This window comes from Malaya genurostris, chromosome 1 (genome assembly GCF_030247185.1).
Source record: "Malaya genurostris strain Urasoe2022 chromosome 1, Malgen_1.1, whole genome shotgun sequence".
NCBI lineage: Eukaryota > Metazoa > Arthropoda > Insecta > Diptera > Culicidae > Malaya > Malaya genurostris.
Window position 1 is genome coordinate 53608789 of NC_080570.1, and position 17235 is coordinate 53626023.

The window sequence follows — 17235 nt, forward strand, 5'->3', positions numbered from 1 at the left end:
GGTGCATTGTCTTGGAGAAACAGTGTTTTTTCAATATTCACGAATGGTTAACTCTACTGACTGATCATATGTATTAGTTACACTATTTAGAAGCGTTCTCGAAATATTTGGTTAAATTTTAAAGGACATTTTCATCAATCGTGTTCATGAGTTTCCCCAGGGAAATTATAAAACTCATTTTTAGCTATCTGTGACTGAAGTCATGATAACACTACTTGTAACCGAAAATAGATTTAACAAAATTTTAATCCATTTCCATCGCAAGGGTTAAACAGTTCCAAATGTTTGCCTACGTGGTTTATGAACGGTCCCTTATGTTTGTTTGAATACAAATATTCAACACCTACTTCGATTCAACAATCACCATACTTTTTAGATAGAGTGCCTTAAACCTGAGCGACGACATCTAATCCGTAATACTGGCAACAATTCAAAACATTTAATCCGTATTCGGCAATTTGGTTAGCTTACATTGTATTTGACAGCTGTCATACCAAACAAACAGCTGTCGTCACTCTGTCTTTTGGCACTCTACTGTCGTTTTTCAAGTTTTTCAATTTTCATTGGAAACAATCGTGGAGTGTGCTTGTGAAGAATTATGACAACCGACAGAAGCCTGGCTGCATTCTGGTTGCTGTCAAAAATGAAAAAATAAAACCAAGGCGCTAAAAATTCAAAACGGTTCTGTCAGTCTTGTTTGGCAAACATCCAACAAAAACAGAACCATTATTAATCGCTAGGAAAAATTCTCTGCCGGAAACGTTTGTGGCTTTGTTGCCAGACTTTTACCGGAATTCTGGTAGAATGCCGGTAAATTTTTAAGCCGTCAAGAACACATTAGATTACTTCCTCGCTGAAACGGTACCACGCAATGTATACATTTTTGGGCTTCTAGAACTAGTGATATTTGCATAACAGAAGTAGCAACGCCGGAAGGGTCATTAGTAGGTTGTACATTGCTAGTTTGTTAAATATAAATGCTGGTAAACAAATGGCGTTGCGTTTTTCTAACTTCATTGCCACTTGAATGAATGCAACGCACTGTAGAGAGCTCTTCAGAGAGAAGCAAGCGTTTGAAGGTTATTGACTAGAGTTGGAAGAATGTTGTCTAAATATTTTTAATGATATATGTACAGAGAATGCGTGATTCAATTAGGACCAAGACCTTGTTCATGTCAACTTGGATGAAATTCAAATAGCTATTAATGTTTTATTGGATCTCAGGGTTTTAATGATCATATTATTATCTCTTCATGAATAAGAATAAGATCGTATTTTAACTACATATTTTTCCTTCATTTCAGCCGTCACGGTGCGATATCTGACTAAACGTTATATTGGCGAATATAGTTCATCAAGGGGTTCGTTGTTCTATAGCTCCCAGTTCGTTAAAATCGCTTTCAATTGTTTTTTTTTGTCTTGTTCCGTAGATTTCCTCTACCGACACAGTATAATCTACGACAACGCTACAACCGAAGTGGAAATCTTGGACACATCCAAGTGTGATGTAACGCTGCAAAGAAGAATATTGTAGAATTGCTATACTAACAGAACTTTTTTCTCCAATCCGTAGAAACGAGGTTGCCTGTACGAACATCTACGCTGGGGTGATGCATTCGTCGTGGTGTACTCCATCTGTGATAAGGCTAGCTTCGAAGAGGCCGCCGATTTTCTGCAGCAGCTGACCAAACTCAAGTTGCCTTCGTATTACACGATACTCCTGCTCGGTAACAAAAGTGACCTTGATCATGCGAGGTATTTCCAGAGTCTAGATAGCGGAAAAAATTACGGAACTAACAATCTTTTTAACTTTACCACCAGAGAAATTTCCGTCAACGACGGCCAGGAGTTGTCCTTTCGATACTCTTGCCAGTTCTACGAGGTTTCGGCAGCGGAAAACTTCGCAGGAGTTTCGCTAGCATTCCAATCCCTCATCAGAGAGGCCCGTTCAACACAACTTTTCCGTGCGCTTCCACTTCGTCGAAAGCTCGGAGTGAACAGTGTCTCCAAAGCATTGGGGAACATTTTCGGTAAAAACAGCAAAGGTGAACGGAAGAAGCGGCCTTCGCTGAGTATATGATCAGCAACTGTAGGGAAATCGTTGATTGCGAATTGTTTTGATGAATGATGAATGTCAATTGCTTGGAAACAAAAAATATTAAACCTCCAAAAACATTGATTCACAGAAACGAAATCATTCCAGAGTGTACATAAATCGAATAATGGTAGTAAATTTTAGGTAAGATAAATTGTAACAGCAACAATGAATCGTAAGATTGTACAAATTTCACTCATAGATTAGGTCATTAATAAGCCATAGGTTCCTAAAAAGTAGCTTTAAGTTAATAGAGCCTCCGACCGAAATCAGAAAACATCTATCTATCATGCATGACAATCATAATTTTTTTCTAGTAACATTTGTGTGCATTTTATCCGCTATGAATATCACTTCCTGAATTGAATGGCGTTTTTCAAGAGCTTGCTGATTCCAAATTATGATATGGCCCCTTTTTTTTTTTGTTTGGTAGATAATCACCTCTATTCTGTATAGCAGCCCTTACACGTGACAATATTATTGTCAATCCAAAGTATTGTCAATACCATCAATCCAATTGACTTGGTAACTTGAGTCCGCATTTTTCGAGAAAATCAAGTGTTTGGAGCTTCAAATATTGCAAATGAATATTAAAATATAGAGAGAAAAGACTATTGCACATATTTCACAGTTTCTCTCTGGAGAGAAAGTATTGTTGGATTGATGAGCAGTTTTGATTTTTTGACAATATTTTCGTCAATCCAATGAAGTTTCCATTACACGATCAAAAGTATTGTCAATACTCCTTGTATTGACAATAATATTGTCTCGTGTAAGGGCCGCTTATCGAGAGACGTCAAATTACAGGAACGCGGAAGCAAATTCACCGGTCCATATCTCGAAATAATACTGTTGTTGAAATTTTCTTTCAATAAGTCGATTGTTTCGGCCGCAGTATGACAGGTGGCACCATTCTATTGAAACCACATTTCGTCCACATCCATATCTTGAAGAAAAATTGGCAACAAAAATTCATTCATCATGGTTCTGTATCGATTTCCTTCCGCGGTAACGCGTCGTCCTTCCTCATTTTCGAAGAAATAAGGACAGATAATTCCACCAGCCCATAGACCACCTTATCATTCTGGTCGATAGCTTGGCATCCAAAAGAGTGAATGTAGACAAAATTTTGGTAATTACGTCCCTTATGGTGGTCTCAGACGGTCGATTGTGTGCACAATGATATTTACGAAGTGCTTTATATTGAACACTGATTTATTGAATTGAACACTGATTTTGAAAATTAATTTCCACGATTTGGAAACGTTGTTTTGGACTATTCATGATGATTGACCAAACAATACTGAGTAGAAACGTCACTTTACACTGTCAAAACAACTTTCAGACAGGTGATTCATTTTAACAATGTAGAAATTTTTCTATCACTATCTTTGGCGGACCCAAATTGCTTGAATGAATCGAACGATTCTGTACGGCGATCCGCAATTCCATTTCCTGAAAACTCAAACGTTATTTAAATCATACAAATTAGAATAAAAAATTATATTTGGTGATATTTTAAAAAGACTGCTTCATCAAGTGACAATTTTTCTTTGTTTAGTTTCTCCTCCGATTGCTGGTGTACGATCATAATTTTTATCACCAATATTTCAAAACAAAATCGCTAATTTAAGTTTTCGTTCCGTACACAGAGTTGAGATGAGAAAATGAGCTAAGACAGCCACTTGCTGAACGTATTTACTGTGTGAATAATTTCTAACACATTTGATGGGAAACTTGATTCAATCAGTTTACGAAGTTTCTTACAGTCATTTTGTTCAACCCTTTTGCCTTTCTCATATATTTATTATATGTTTCACATTTAGTATTGCTGCAATAGTCGAAGAACATAAACATTAATAGGAAGACATATATAAATCAATATGGTGACACTTCAAACTAAAATGTTATAACACTGATTCATGTTACACACTTTAGTCTTATGTTCAACATGGCCTTTCGTTGGGTTTCAGCAGACCCTGTCAGCTTGGAGCGATCTCAATCTTCAGTTCAGCAACGCCATCGCACGGCGTCTCATTCAACATGTCATGTCAATTGTATGGGTGCGCAGTGCTGCTATTTTGGCGCGTACGAATTTGACATTTCTCTCTCCTACTTCTATGTACGTGATTCGATGCGGACTCGCCTGAGGGCGCCATGGTCACAAAAAAGGATGTTGCCAAAGATTTGTTCGGGAAATGTGAGAGCTGGATATCTTGTTAATATGATGTCTATGGTTTCAGCAACTGCTTATGTTGGAGTTCAAGAAAAAACTGGTATCTATCAAGTTCTACATATTTGAATAAGTTGAAGTTTTAAATTTGAATAAAAATCGGCGCGAAAACGTGCAAAACCGAAGAAGGCAAAGACAACGAATTTACATTTCTGTGTAGAATCTTTATTATGACCACAGATAACAGATATACAGACTTACATATGAACTGTGTGTAAAATTCGCTCAATCAGCGTGGCGAGCACTTGCAGATGTCACCACGATCGACAAAAGATGCCACCACGATTAGGGCAAATACAAATAATAATACCCCTAAGTCCCATATAAACGAATCGCCAATGTTTGGTTCACAGCATGAACAAGTAAGCCCAGCAAATATCTCCCTTTCGTTGCGATAGTGTGAAAATGTGAAAGGAGATCTTTTCTGGCAACGCTTTATGCTAGTTGCTACGGTGCAAAACAAACTTGTTTGTTTACCGTTGCTGTATTAAACTGCAACAATCAGTCCAAATATCGCCGGCTAATAAACCGAGTAGCTTTCGTAATGGTAATGATATTCATATTTCCATTCTACTTGAATTTAGTATTATATATTTCAGCATACAGAATTTATAGATGCTGTTCTATTAGGGGAGTGGGCTCTTCGTATTTTCATGGACCAGTTCAAATTCCATCATAAGGACGATGCTTTACAACATATCAAACTGCAGGAACAGGAATTCAGTAAATAAAACTCAACTCCGACTGCAAATATATAAGCTCATAAGCCACACACACATGTACACCATATATATATATATATATATATATATATATATATATATATATATATATATATATATATATATATATATATATATATATATATATATATATATATATATATATATATATATATATATATATATATATATATATATATATATATATATATATATATATATATATATATATATATATATATATATATATATATATATATATATATATTGTATATTGTGAATAAATGGTAATGATGCAGTTGATGGAATGTATTTTTATTCTGTAACCTCACTTTAATAATTATACTGACTTATTAATGAACCGACCTTCGTACCGTTTCTCAACTCAAATCAGTTGCAAATATCTTCCACTTTGATATGCCATCGTGATCGTTGTCAATTTTAACAAAGGATTTTTAAAATTGGGTCTAACCGGGAATCATCTAGAATCTGCTGAAAAACATAAGAGATTGTTTATCATAATTTAAAATGTTTTTTTTAAACCTTACTTTTCTTATAACCGACATCAGTTCATCGATTCGCACCAATTCCTCGCTAACAACGCCTGTTGGCCCATTATCATCAGTAGTACGTTTTTTGACGGCGCTCACTTGTTGCATCAGTTCCTGTTCCTTCATCTCTAGATCAACAAGCACTGTGTTCGTTTTGCTGATCATTGAATTAACTTGTTTGTAGAGCATTTGGCTGCGCGCGATTCTTTTACCTTCATCTCTCCAGTTTTACAATACCTCGGTTAAGATTATAGTTCTTCTGACTTCGCTTGTGTTTACATATTTTTCACTATAATAAACAGTAACTATAGTGAACTTGTTCTTACCCTTCAGTGTTGCTAGTTTTATAGGAAATTCGTTAAAGTACATTGTCACTCTGACAGTGTATCATGACAATGTACCGCACGATGCAAAATGTGTCCTTGAAAATTTGTCGGAGTACTCCGTATTATAATTTGTATTTGATTAGGGTGCCGCTTTCACTGAGCCACAATTTTGGCTGCAACATTTACTTCATGCTAGATTTTGGTTCTGCTGTTGGTTAAAATTGCAAGTTTATTTTTGTTTTATTCCGATCGAATTCTTGTGACAGGGGAATAAATTTGTCTCTAACACTTAGGGAAATCGTGTGATAAGTGTTAAAATTGTTATAGTTCGAATATTTATATGACAGGCATGAGGATTTTGTTATCGTTCCGGAACGTAGTGGAACGTTTTGAAAGATCGCGGCGAATAGTCGAGTAGGTGGTAGTGTTTCTAACGTATAGCAAATTTAAATTTTACACAGGATTTTGAAATTTTTTGTTTGAGCCTGTATATCTGTTATCTGTGTAATGACCTAAGTGCAAATGACTGATTCTCTTTGTTCACTTTCTCTGTTTACTACGGAATAGTCCTGTATTTTTCGATAATTCCTCCAGTGCAAATTAGAAAATGAAAGTTTCAGTTATTAATCTTCTTCTTCTTGCTTCTGGTTGGCGTCGCCTCACTTGAGATGACGCCGATTGATGGCACAGCAACTAAGGCTATATTCCCAGTTAATTTTCGTTTATAGTCCATAGGACTATCTTCTCACTGGACTACAAGCGAATATCTCGCTGTGTGGCTGAATTCCACATATAGAAAAAAAGAAAATGTATCGCCTACTTGGATTTGATTCGGAATTCATTCCGGACTGGTAATGAATTACTAGGGATGTCGTAATTGAAGAATCCAATCAGAGTGATCACCACGATATCCCATGTATTCAGAAAAAATTCGGACGAATTTTTTCATTTACTTGAGTTTGAACGAATGCAGATGGCAAAACCTTACTAATATGGGTAAAAAAATGATTATACACGTGTTGTCATAAAATATATGATTTAAAATTGTGCTACATGAGAATCTCGGATGATATTTGAAATTTTCAGTTCACATGCGGATTTGATTTAGATGATAAAACATGAGTAAATAGACTAATAATACAGCTTTTGATCATAATGTATCAATTATTCTCAAAATCCAACCATGAAAATAAAGAATTTTCAGATATGAAAACAGTACCCAATCTCACTTCTTCGAATTACTTACGATTTCTCCATAAATATCAATCAAACATACCACGGAAAGTTACTGAATCATTGATGATGGATTTTTTAACAAATTTTCAGACGTCTTTGTACGTTAGTATTCGATTCATAAGAAAAAAAACCCGAATTTTCGAATCTTCAAGCAAAACCTGAAAATGATCACCATCGCTTAGTTCAAATCTCGCCACTCGAGCAGCGCAGCTGTCGCAAAAGAGTTGGTTGGATTCTCCAATATCGATCGACTAATCGAGTTCTCGAGTAATCGACTACTCGAGTAATATTTAATCAAATTGTTAGAATTTAATGATTTTTAAACCAATCGAATAATTTGAAAAATTCAATAACAATTCGAGCACAGAAAATCGAGTAAAATTTAATCGAATAGTTTGAAACTTATACTTGATTAATGAACAATCGAGTAATTCAAAAAAGTTAGGTAGGTTTACTTTTCAGTTTGAAGATGTCGCAACAATGCAGTGTCACGACAACCTTTACGATGTTGGATCAACTATCTATTCGTTACCGATTCGTTACGAAATGGCTGCATGCTTTTGTTTACATCTCCTCCTGCGCTCATTATCATATTACTCGGTACAGTGTTGTCGATTGTATTCAATTGAATGCAATTTGCTTATAATTTTTCTTACGAAGGCCAATATGCCGCTTAGCAACATCTACTCTGAAGGGGAATTTCTGGCGAACACAGGTTATTAAACAATGAATTTTTCAACACAAGATGGCAATGAAAACTTATTTTGTCGTTTATTATGATGACGAACTCTCAATAATCCTTCGGATTTTGTCTTCAAAGTGGATATTCACACATGATTTGAGAGACGGAAAATAAATTATAAATTAAAAAAGTTTGTTCATCGACAGTGTCACCGCAATTCATTCTTTTCTGTCTGTTCCAATCATCAAGGCATCAACTGCAAATGCTTTGTTTTGGTTCCATTAGAATGCTCACGTTTGTTATATTTGGATTCAAACGAAAATCGAATGACTTCTACCTTTTAGCTGTATAAGAACGTTTTCTGCCAATTCTAATGTCGATTATGGCAAAACGTTCATGTTTATATTTTAAAAGTTATTATTATGGTGTTGATAGACAACCAATTTTTACATACTTGCTGAAATCACGCGTCATTTTTTTTAGAACGGCCAATAAGCGACCTGTCAACTTCTACTTTCGAAAGAAATTGCAAGCGAGCTATGAAAGACAGAGTATTAAATTTAACACCAGACGAAAGAGAAAACTTTTCTCTGCCGTTTACTATTATAACTTCTATCAGCGAGTGCCGAGTCGTTCGAAATTACTCTTCAAAGTGATTGTTGATGGATGGTTTATTGGCCGTTCTCAAAAAAAGGCGTGATATCAATTTTAGAGTTACTTATATTTGCTGTTCAACAAAAAAATCTGGCACCCTTGAAATGAAACGCCACTCTCTCTTCTCGCTCTCAAACTCGATTCAGTCGACTGGCGGTCGATATTCAGTTTTTGTTTTGATTCTTCGCGGGTTTGTTGTGTCTGGACCGGTTCCGAAACGTTTTAGGTAATTTGTGGTGAAACTTACGCTAGCAATGTCGAAAACGAAAGCATCGGACGAGCCGGCGGCTAAAATGCGCAAAGGAGCCCTCACGGTTGCTCAAATAAATGCCGATGAGCTTACTTTTGTAAGTATTTTGTACAGTTTTAAGTCCAGTATTATCCCTAACCAACTATCTCCCCGTTTCTATCTAGTTGGCAAACCGTTTTTGGGCTCCGGACACCGTCGGTAATCACGAATCGTACAATCCGTCGGTTATCGAAGAAATCTATCGGCGTGAGATTTGTGAGTCGCGTTTTTCTATGCGTCGAATTATGATGCTAGAGTTTAGTCAATATCTAGAAAATTATCTATGGCCTAACTACTGCGGGGAGAAATCGACTCGGGCTCATCTGATGTCGATCGTTGTGATGTTGAATGAAAAGTTTCGCGAAAAGGTAGAAGTTTGGCAGATTTTTGATAACCGAGCGGATCAGTTTCCGATTTTCTTCCAAAACGTGTTGGAAGCTTGTCTCGAGGAAATCACGGTCACTCCGTTTAACATGAGAGAGCAAACCTCGTTGCTGGTGTTCTTAAACCATTGCTTCAACAGCATGGAAGTGGAATTGTGCCGTAATCAAGCCAAACGGTTGGTCTCGCTGGCCATGTGGTCCTGCTTACAACCGCGCAGAAGAGAGCAGGAGTTGAAGGAAATTCCGGAGTGGAAGAAATTTTGGAAAAGGTTACAGAAGAGGGACAAACCGGAAATGAAAGAAAAGTTTGAATGGGAACGGCACTTTTTGCAAAATCTCATGATTAAATTTATGAACATTCTCGAGTTGATTCCCGTCGAAGGTCCGGTGTGTGAAGAAACGGTGCGTTATTGTGAGCGATTTTTAGAATTTCTTATCGATTTAGAAGCACTACTGCCGACGAGAAGGTTTTTCAACACGGTGATGGATGATTGCCACGTGGTGGTGCGGTGCTCAATGGCACCGTTGTTGCAGCGAGCCGAGGGAAACTTATTCGCACAGGTAAGTGCTATTTTTAACTGAAGATTGCATTGGATAAAGATAATCTTTTCTCTGAATTCGACGATTAAGGTTTAAGCAATATACTTTTTTTATGGGCCGAACTCCGAATAATTTGGTAGATCATGCAGAAGACCGCTTAGGATACGCAAAATATCGTTTCCCAAGATATGATTGTATTCATCGAAAGAGCTAAGTTAATCCACTGGAAAGTAGCGAGTTGCACGAGAAAAGCATTTTGCTCACATTGCAAGCGATGTTAAAATTTATCTCCAAACGCTGAAATGGGAAGTGTTTTCTCATTCACCATAAAGCTCAGGTATGGTTCGGACTGTTCGTGTTCGAATCAGAAACCACAATCAAACCAGTAAAATTATTTTTATACTCCGGAAGTAAAAAGCAAAGTCTTGGCATTACATTCCTTTTGTGGAATTTGGCCTTTCTGTTTCAACAGACTTCGCAGCCGATTCTTAGTGTACAGAATCATTGCATGGCTAGTTACTATGGATCCTACTGACACTAAGAATCCTTCCAGTTCGGGAGTAGAACATACGATAACTGGCTTGTAAGACCAGCGTCATATGCATTGAACCGCCAACCCGGGACGTCCGGAATTAAGAAAAGGTTATTTGGTGCGTTAGGTACTTAAATACTACCTTTGGAATGCAAAATGTTTAAAGCAGATTTGAAATCTTTAAAACGTATTCATATTAATAATTTAAGTCCGCATCTCTGATCCAGCAAAAGATGCAGTTTTCCCTCGGGAGTGCGGAATGCTTTGTTAATTATCTGTATTCGAGTTGTTGTTTTCTTTTCTAATCCACCCCATCCTAGAATTGCATTCCCATCCAATGAACAATTATAATTCAATCGCGGCTAGGTAAAATCTCTAGTGAACATAAGGAACGTAGCATCATTAACATATGTTCACAATTTAGGTCCAGCACTTTAGTCCAGATCTAAAATTCTGGTCTGAAATCCAGGTACAAGCTTAGAATCCGAATTCAGATTCATGTCCAGATTGAGAATTCAGGTCAAGAATTCAAGCCCAAAATTCAGTTCCAGTGCAGATTTTTGTTCCAAGCTTTAATATTCGTTCCAGAATCCAGGTTTAAAATCCAATTTAGGTTCAGATTTCAAGTCCAGAATCTAACATCCCGTATCCAGTTTCAAGTTCAGAATTCAGGCCCAATGTTCATGTCCAGAATTTCGGTCCAGATTCAGAATTCTAGTTTAAAACTCAGAATCTCGCCCAGAATCTGGAGCTCCTGGACAAGAATCCAGGTTCAGAATCAAGGTCCAGATTTAGAATTCAGATACAGACTCAGAATGCAGATTCATGTCCATAATTCAGGTCCAGAATCAAGATCCACATCGAGAATCCAGGTTCAGAATTAGATCACGAATTCAAGTGCAGATTCCTGATCCAGGTCCAAATCCAGGTTTAGGGGAGATTTTTTGTTCTATAAGTACAGATTTTTGTTTTAGAATACCGGCCCAGAATCCAAACATAAAATCCTCCTCCATTATTCAGTCTCGATTTCAGGCTCAGGTCTAGCTCCAGAGATCTGGTTCAGAATACAAGTCCAAATCGAGAATTCAGGTGTGAAGTCCAGATCCAGGTTCAGAATTCAGGACAATAATCCAAGTCCAGGTCCAGAATCCAAGTTCCTGATTAAGGTTCTGAATCCAGGTCCAAAATCCCGGTTCCGAATACAGGTCTTGAAACCAGGTCAAGTGAAGATTTTTTTCTAAGCGCAGATTTTTGTTTCAAAATTCCAGGATACAGATCGAAAATTCAAGTCCAGAATTCAGGTTTAGAATCAGAATTTAGGTTTGGAATTAATGTTGAGGTTCAAATCTAGGTCCAGCTCCAGAATTCTGATCTAGAATCCATGTTCCTTCAGGTCCAGGTTGAGAGTTCAGGTTTCTAATCAAATTCCGAATTCAGGTGCAGAGCCAAGAACCAGGTCCGGAATTCAGGACAGAAAACCAAGTCCAAGATCCAATCTCAGGTCTTGAATTCAGGTCCAGATCCAAAATCCAAGCTCAGAGGATTTAGGTCCAGAATTCAGGTTAATCTATGTTTGAAATTCAGACTCAGGTCATGAACCGAGCTCTAGCTCTGGAAATCTGTTTAAGAATCCAGATTCTGATCGAGATTCCAGGTTCCGAAATCAGTTGCGGAGTTAAAATCCAGGTTCAGAATTCAGGTCAATAATCCAAATCTAGAATTCCAATTCAACATCCTGGTCCTGAACCCAGGATCCGAATCCCGATCCCGATAATAAATTCAGACCCTAAATCTAGGTCCAGTGGAGATTTTTGTTCAAAGCGCATATTTTTATTCCAGAATTCCGACTCAGAATCCAGGTCCAAATCCTGGTCCAGAATCCAGATTAAATATCAGGTCCAGCTCCAGAGAGCTTCCTCTTGCTTTGTCGCCGAAATTTCACCCAAAACTACAAATTTCTCCAATGCTAACCCGATTCAAGAAAACTTAGGAATCCAAAAGATACGATTGTAGATAAATGATTTTACTATGCATTTGGCGCAAAATATCAGTTAGAAAGCATTTCTTTCGCGAGATTTCGTGCGAGTTTTGTTAAACATTTTGTTTTCTTGTGTGTTGACATTGTGAGTGTGTGAAAGAACAAGGAAAAACTCATTTATTTTTACAATTCACACGAAATCTTTCGATAAAAACGTTTATCAGGCACAATTTATACACGAATCGATAGAAAAACTAATTATCTAGAAATGTATGTTCTTGGAATTTCCGTTTTCTTCCCCGTTCTCTCGCAATGGTGCGAAATCCAGATCAAGGTCCAGAATTCGCACATATGAAAGTCGCATATGACAGTCATGAGCGAGTGCAACGTGAATGTAGTGGCGACAGTCTTACTCGAATTGGGCGATGAATGTAACGAAAGAATGATAGTCATCAATAGAATCAGGATTTTGTTTTCGGTGCGAATTTAATTGCTTCAACTTTCATGAAGATTTTGATATTTAAGCTATCATGACTGGTTAAGCTATTATGTTGAACTAATTCGAATGTTCCCATGAACACCTCATCCGAAGGCCACTCTCTCATTTAATTGAAAGAGATATTTGCTGAGCTTCGATTGAAAGCGAAACGAATGAAAAACTGGCCGTTCGGTACGTCAGCGAAGGTTGTGTGTTTGAGTGTGAAGTTTACTGCAGTGGAGTGATGGTCATCAGAGCTTAAAATTGTCACGCATTCTCAACGAAAGAACCCCATCCAACAGCCTCATATTCGTTTTTTACTGTCCCATTCGTAAATGACCGCATCCAAAACAAACGAAGAGAGACGAAGCATTTTCGTCTCTCATTGCAAAAAACGAGAGTAACAGTGTTACCGTCACTCGTTCCTCTATGACAAGACAAAACCAGAGTTTCAGTTCACATTCTTTCATCGATATAATGAAAATTTGTGGTGTTTGGCTATAAAAAATGACTAAAATAAGATAAATCGAAGTTACTACACCCCTAGAACCTCGTGGGGAACCAAAACTACTACAGATTTGAGCACCACCAGGTAAAAGTCATTGTGAAACCTTTTTCTGTCATTTTCGATTCTCAAAGCTACAGTTTAGTATCGACACTGCATACTACAGGATTTTCACTGGAAACCGCAAATAACTGAAAAGGCGAATGAAAGAAAGGGCACAAATTTGAAACTACTGGTCCGCTTATGTCATTGAATGGACATGGATCTCGTTCTCATAATTTGCAAGCGCAGCTGATAGTGACATTTATTTCTCGTTTCTGCCTTTCTCATATAGAAAGATTATGCAATCACTGTGAAACCGACTTTTGAACCGGGGCCCGGAGGGTCGAGTGTCATATACCATTCGACTCAGTTCGTCGAGTACGCAAAATGTCTGTGTGTGTGTGTGTATGTAGCGTTTTTTTGCACTAACTTTTCTCGGAGATGGCTAAACCGATTTTCACAAACTTAGATTCAAATGAAAGGACTTGTGGTCCCATACACAGGGTGACAAGTGACCGGGAAAATCGGGAAAACCGGGAAAAAGTCGGGAATTTGATTTCACCGGGAAAAAGTCGGGAATTTTAGTGAAAAACCGGGAAAAATATTACTAGCTCACCTATGAGTAACAGTTGTTAGCAGAATGATTTTTTCAACAATTGAAAAGTAGGAGACAATACCCAAGTTTGCGTTTGAGCGAAATGTTCATTACAAGTATTGAAATAACTTATTGTCCATTGGAAATTGGGCCAACAGCCCATGTCTCGTCCAACGATTTTTAGATGCTTGCAGGCAGTTTTAAATCAAACAGGAAACATCAGAATTTTTTTAGTTGTTATCAATAACAGCATAATCAAAGCTCATTTTGAAAAACAAGGATAATTTGGATGCTTCTGTTGGATTTTCATTAAATTTTTGAATAAGTATTCAACACACTTGCAAAATTTATGGCAAAATCTCAGGATAATATAGGGAAAATTTTTAATAAAATTATTGAACATTTTTAGGAGCCTTCATAATTTTAAGTTTTATCATAATTTGTCTCAGTAATATCATCTTTAGGCAATACTTGTGTTATGCTTATATTTCTGTGAGATGTCAAAAGGACTCGCAAGATTGGAAGAGTTGTCGACTTTGATCTTATTCACCGTTTACAGGAAGTATTTGAGTTCCTTTTTGAGAGTTGAAACTGGTTTCTGAGGACTAGAATCTTAGAAAGATTTAAAAAACGGATTGATTTGTTCAGTGAATTGAATTTAGTTTGATCTTTTGAAACTTCAATAAGGTAATGATTTAAATTATCTACGGCCATATCTATTTCTATATTTAGGGTTTACATTCGATAGTATTCTAGTCGATTAGTTCTAAGCTGGTAGAATGTATAACGGCTAATCATTGCTTAATTTGAGACCCTGAATGTTATTGATCGATCTGCTAAAATCAAAATATAGATAAATTAGTTGAGCTATTGAAAATAAAACTGGTTTACAACCAGCGGAGAGTTTATCATCAAGAACTCGTTCTTTCTTATTACTCTACGAGAATTTAGAATCATATTAGGAAAAAACAGATCGATATATTGTGCATTTTAACTGCTACATTTGATTTATTTGCCCATCAACGCTTTGAAATCGTAAACATTGTTTATTACTAACAGATACATTAGAATAAATTGGTGTTTTAAAAGAGCAAGTCGTGGCAGCCGAACGGTTTTGCGAAGTCTTCTAATACACACTTCTAATACATCTAATGATTTTAATTTCAATTCTATTACTTGAAAATTTAAAATTTCTAGTCTGACAGGACTTTGTTAATAATTGGTTTTATGGTTTTCATAACAATCACAGCATGATAATTCATCTGATGATATCGTTCATTGAACAGATGTGCTTGCAAGCGACATACTTTAAACAGTATATGTCCATATAACAATTTATTGTACCATGGCCGAAGCATTGGCAATGACGATATTATGTTAGATTCGCTGTGCCATCATCAGTGTTTGTTATTGCCGATAATTTGGAATAAAAGTGGCTCGATATTGCTCTACATTGTATACAACATTTTCAATCTGGTAGAAGATGCTACAAGAACTCGATGTCTCTCAATGCATGAACCGTGAGAGAATTTACTCCACTTCATACTCTGAGTATTTCGCAGCCCTTAACAAAATATGTAAGTCCGGCAACGATCGGCGCGGTGAGGAATTTACCAAGAGAGAATCGCAAGTTGATAATTATCGCAGATAATTCGACATACTAGGTCACAATATACAATATTTCAAAACCCTGGTCTGCAGCATTCGCAGCTATTTTCATAGATACAACTTATACAAAGGTTATATGCACATAGTTAGAATAAGCGGCAATAGTAAAATGATTCTATCGCAATTATCCACTGCCCGTATAGAATCGGATCGCAAAACTAGAATAAGCAACCGTTTGTTGCTTCAGAGAGAATCCCCACAGCAGCGAGCTAACCTTTGATTCTCAGACAGGTCATCTAGAGAGATTCGCTTTCTCACTGGTGTCCATTCTATGTTATATGAACCATGACGGTGTTTTGTTGCTGAGATGATATCCGTCTCTCTTTGATGGCACTGATTGAATCGTGTGAAGAGTTGCTAGCGAGCGTTCTTTGATACGATAAAAGCCATCCTCGGTCATCATGTCGTTTATAATTTTCCCGCCAAACTGAGATTTCCACTTTCACTTCCGGAAGGAGCGAAGAAAAAAAAATGTACAAAATGATTTGAAGTTGCAAGCATAGATTGTTGTTGTTTTTTCTGAGTGGCAAGCGTCCGTTTTTGGGATTGTTGTTCCTTATTGATTTATTTTCAGTCATATGTATATCAAAAAAATAATAAAAACAGATATATGCACTCGGAAGAAATCGGTTATGTGTAATCAAAACCCCTGAATGACTTGAAATACGCTTTATACTTTTCTTATATGCACATGTTACAAAGAATATTTTCTATTTATACATCGAAATGCCTGGAAAGTATGAGAAACATCAATTAGCGGGCCTATTGCAATGATCCTTTTTGGACATGGGATATCTGTTTAAAGTTTGAATTAAAAAATATTAAAAAAAACTAAACAGGAGCGATTTGAGCCTATTCCAAAAACCGGGAATTTTTATCTCAAAAACCGGGAAAACCGGAAAAAACCGGGAAATTGAAATGGGCAATTCACTTGCCACCCTGCATACAAAATTCCTGAATGCTTTTTGTATCCGACTTCCGGTTCCGGAATTAGGGGGTAAAGTGTGCAAAAAGTTGTGAAAACAAGTGCACTAACTTTTCTCAGAGATGGCTGAACCGATTTTCACAAAATTCCTGAATATTGTTTGGATCCGACTTCCGGTTTTGGAGTTATGGGGTAAAATGTGCAAAAAAATTGAAAATATGTTTTCTAGCTTTTCTCATAGATGGCGCGACCGATTTTCATAAACTTAGGTTCAAATGAAAGGTCCTGTGGTCCCATACGTTATTCCTGAATTTAATCTGGATCTGACTTCCGGATCCGGAAATATAGAGTAAAGTGTGTTAAAAATTGTATACCATCACTGAAAAGGGCGAAAAACCGTAAAAAGTTTTCTAAATCGACCTCAAATCTTCTTCAATTAATAGTTTTTATCAGTAGACGGCCAAACAAACCGATTTCGGTTATTCTTTTTAGGAATCGAAGAAAATTATTTTTAAGAATACCACAGTATTATATATGATAGTATGATTGATATGAGAAAGGCATCATTACACCACTAGGTGGATTAAAACAGGTTTTTTTTTGTATATTTTGAATTAATGAAAATGACGTTTTTCAGCTCTGATCGTCAGTGTGTGCCACATTCGGTTTCAATTGAATTGAATGAACCCTTTTCTGATATCATTTTTATTGTCATTCAGGAACTTTTCGGATATTAGTTGTTGAGCTGAGCTGAAGTAGAATGCCCGTAGTTGCACTTCGTGATTGGCCGAATGAGTGGAA

At 36.8% G+C, this 17235-nt stretch overlaps 2 protein-coding genes across 11 annotated transcripts in view; both read left to right on the forward strand.

Annotated features, from left to right (window-relative positions):
- The window catches only part of LOC131439581 (ras-related and estrogen-regulated growth inhibitor-like protein), a 114573-nt gene extending 112158 nt beyond the window's left edge, over positions 1-2415 (forward strand). For all 10 annotated transcript variants that reach the window (XM_058610777.1, XM_058610785.1, XM_058610768.1 and 7 more), the window contains 4 exons: positions 1305-1361; positions 1431-1507; positions 1574-1755; positions 1822-2415. In XM_058610777.1, the coding sequence (XP_058466760.1) occupies positions 1305-1361; positions 1431-1507; positions 1574-1755; positions 1822-2080 (575 nt within the window). In that variant the 3' untranslated portion in view covers positions 2081-2415. The remainder of the gene's footprint in view (positions 1-1304; positions 1362-1430; positions 1508-1573; positions 1756-1821) is intronic.
- Positions 2416-8686: 6271 nt separating this feature from the next.
- LOC131439615 (RNA helicase aquarius) overlaps positions 8687-17235 on the forward strand; it is a 211167-nt gene continuing 202618 nt past the window's right edge. The window contains exons 1-2 of the mRNA XM_058610860.1: positions 8687-8846; positions 8914-9732. Coding sequence (XP_058466843.1) covers positions 8754-8846; positions 8914-9732 — 912 coding nt within the window. The 5' untranslated portion in view covers positions 8687-8753. The remainder of the gene's footprint in view (positions 8847-8913; positions 9733-17235) is intronic.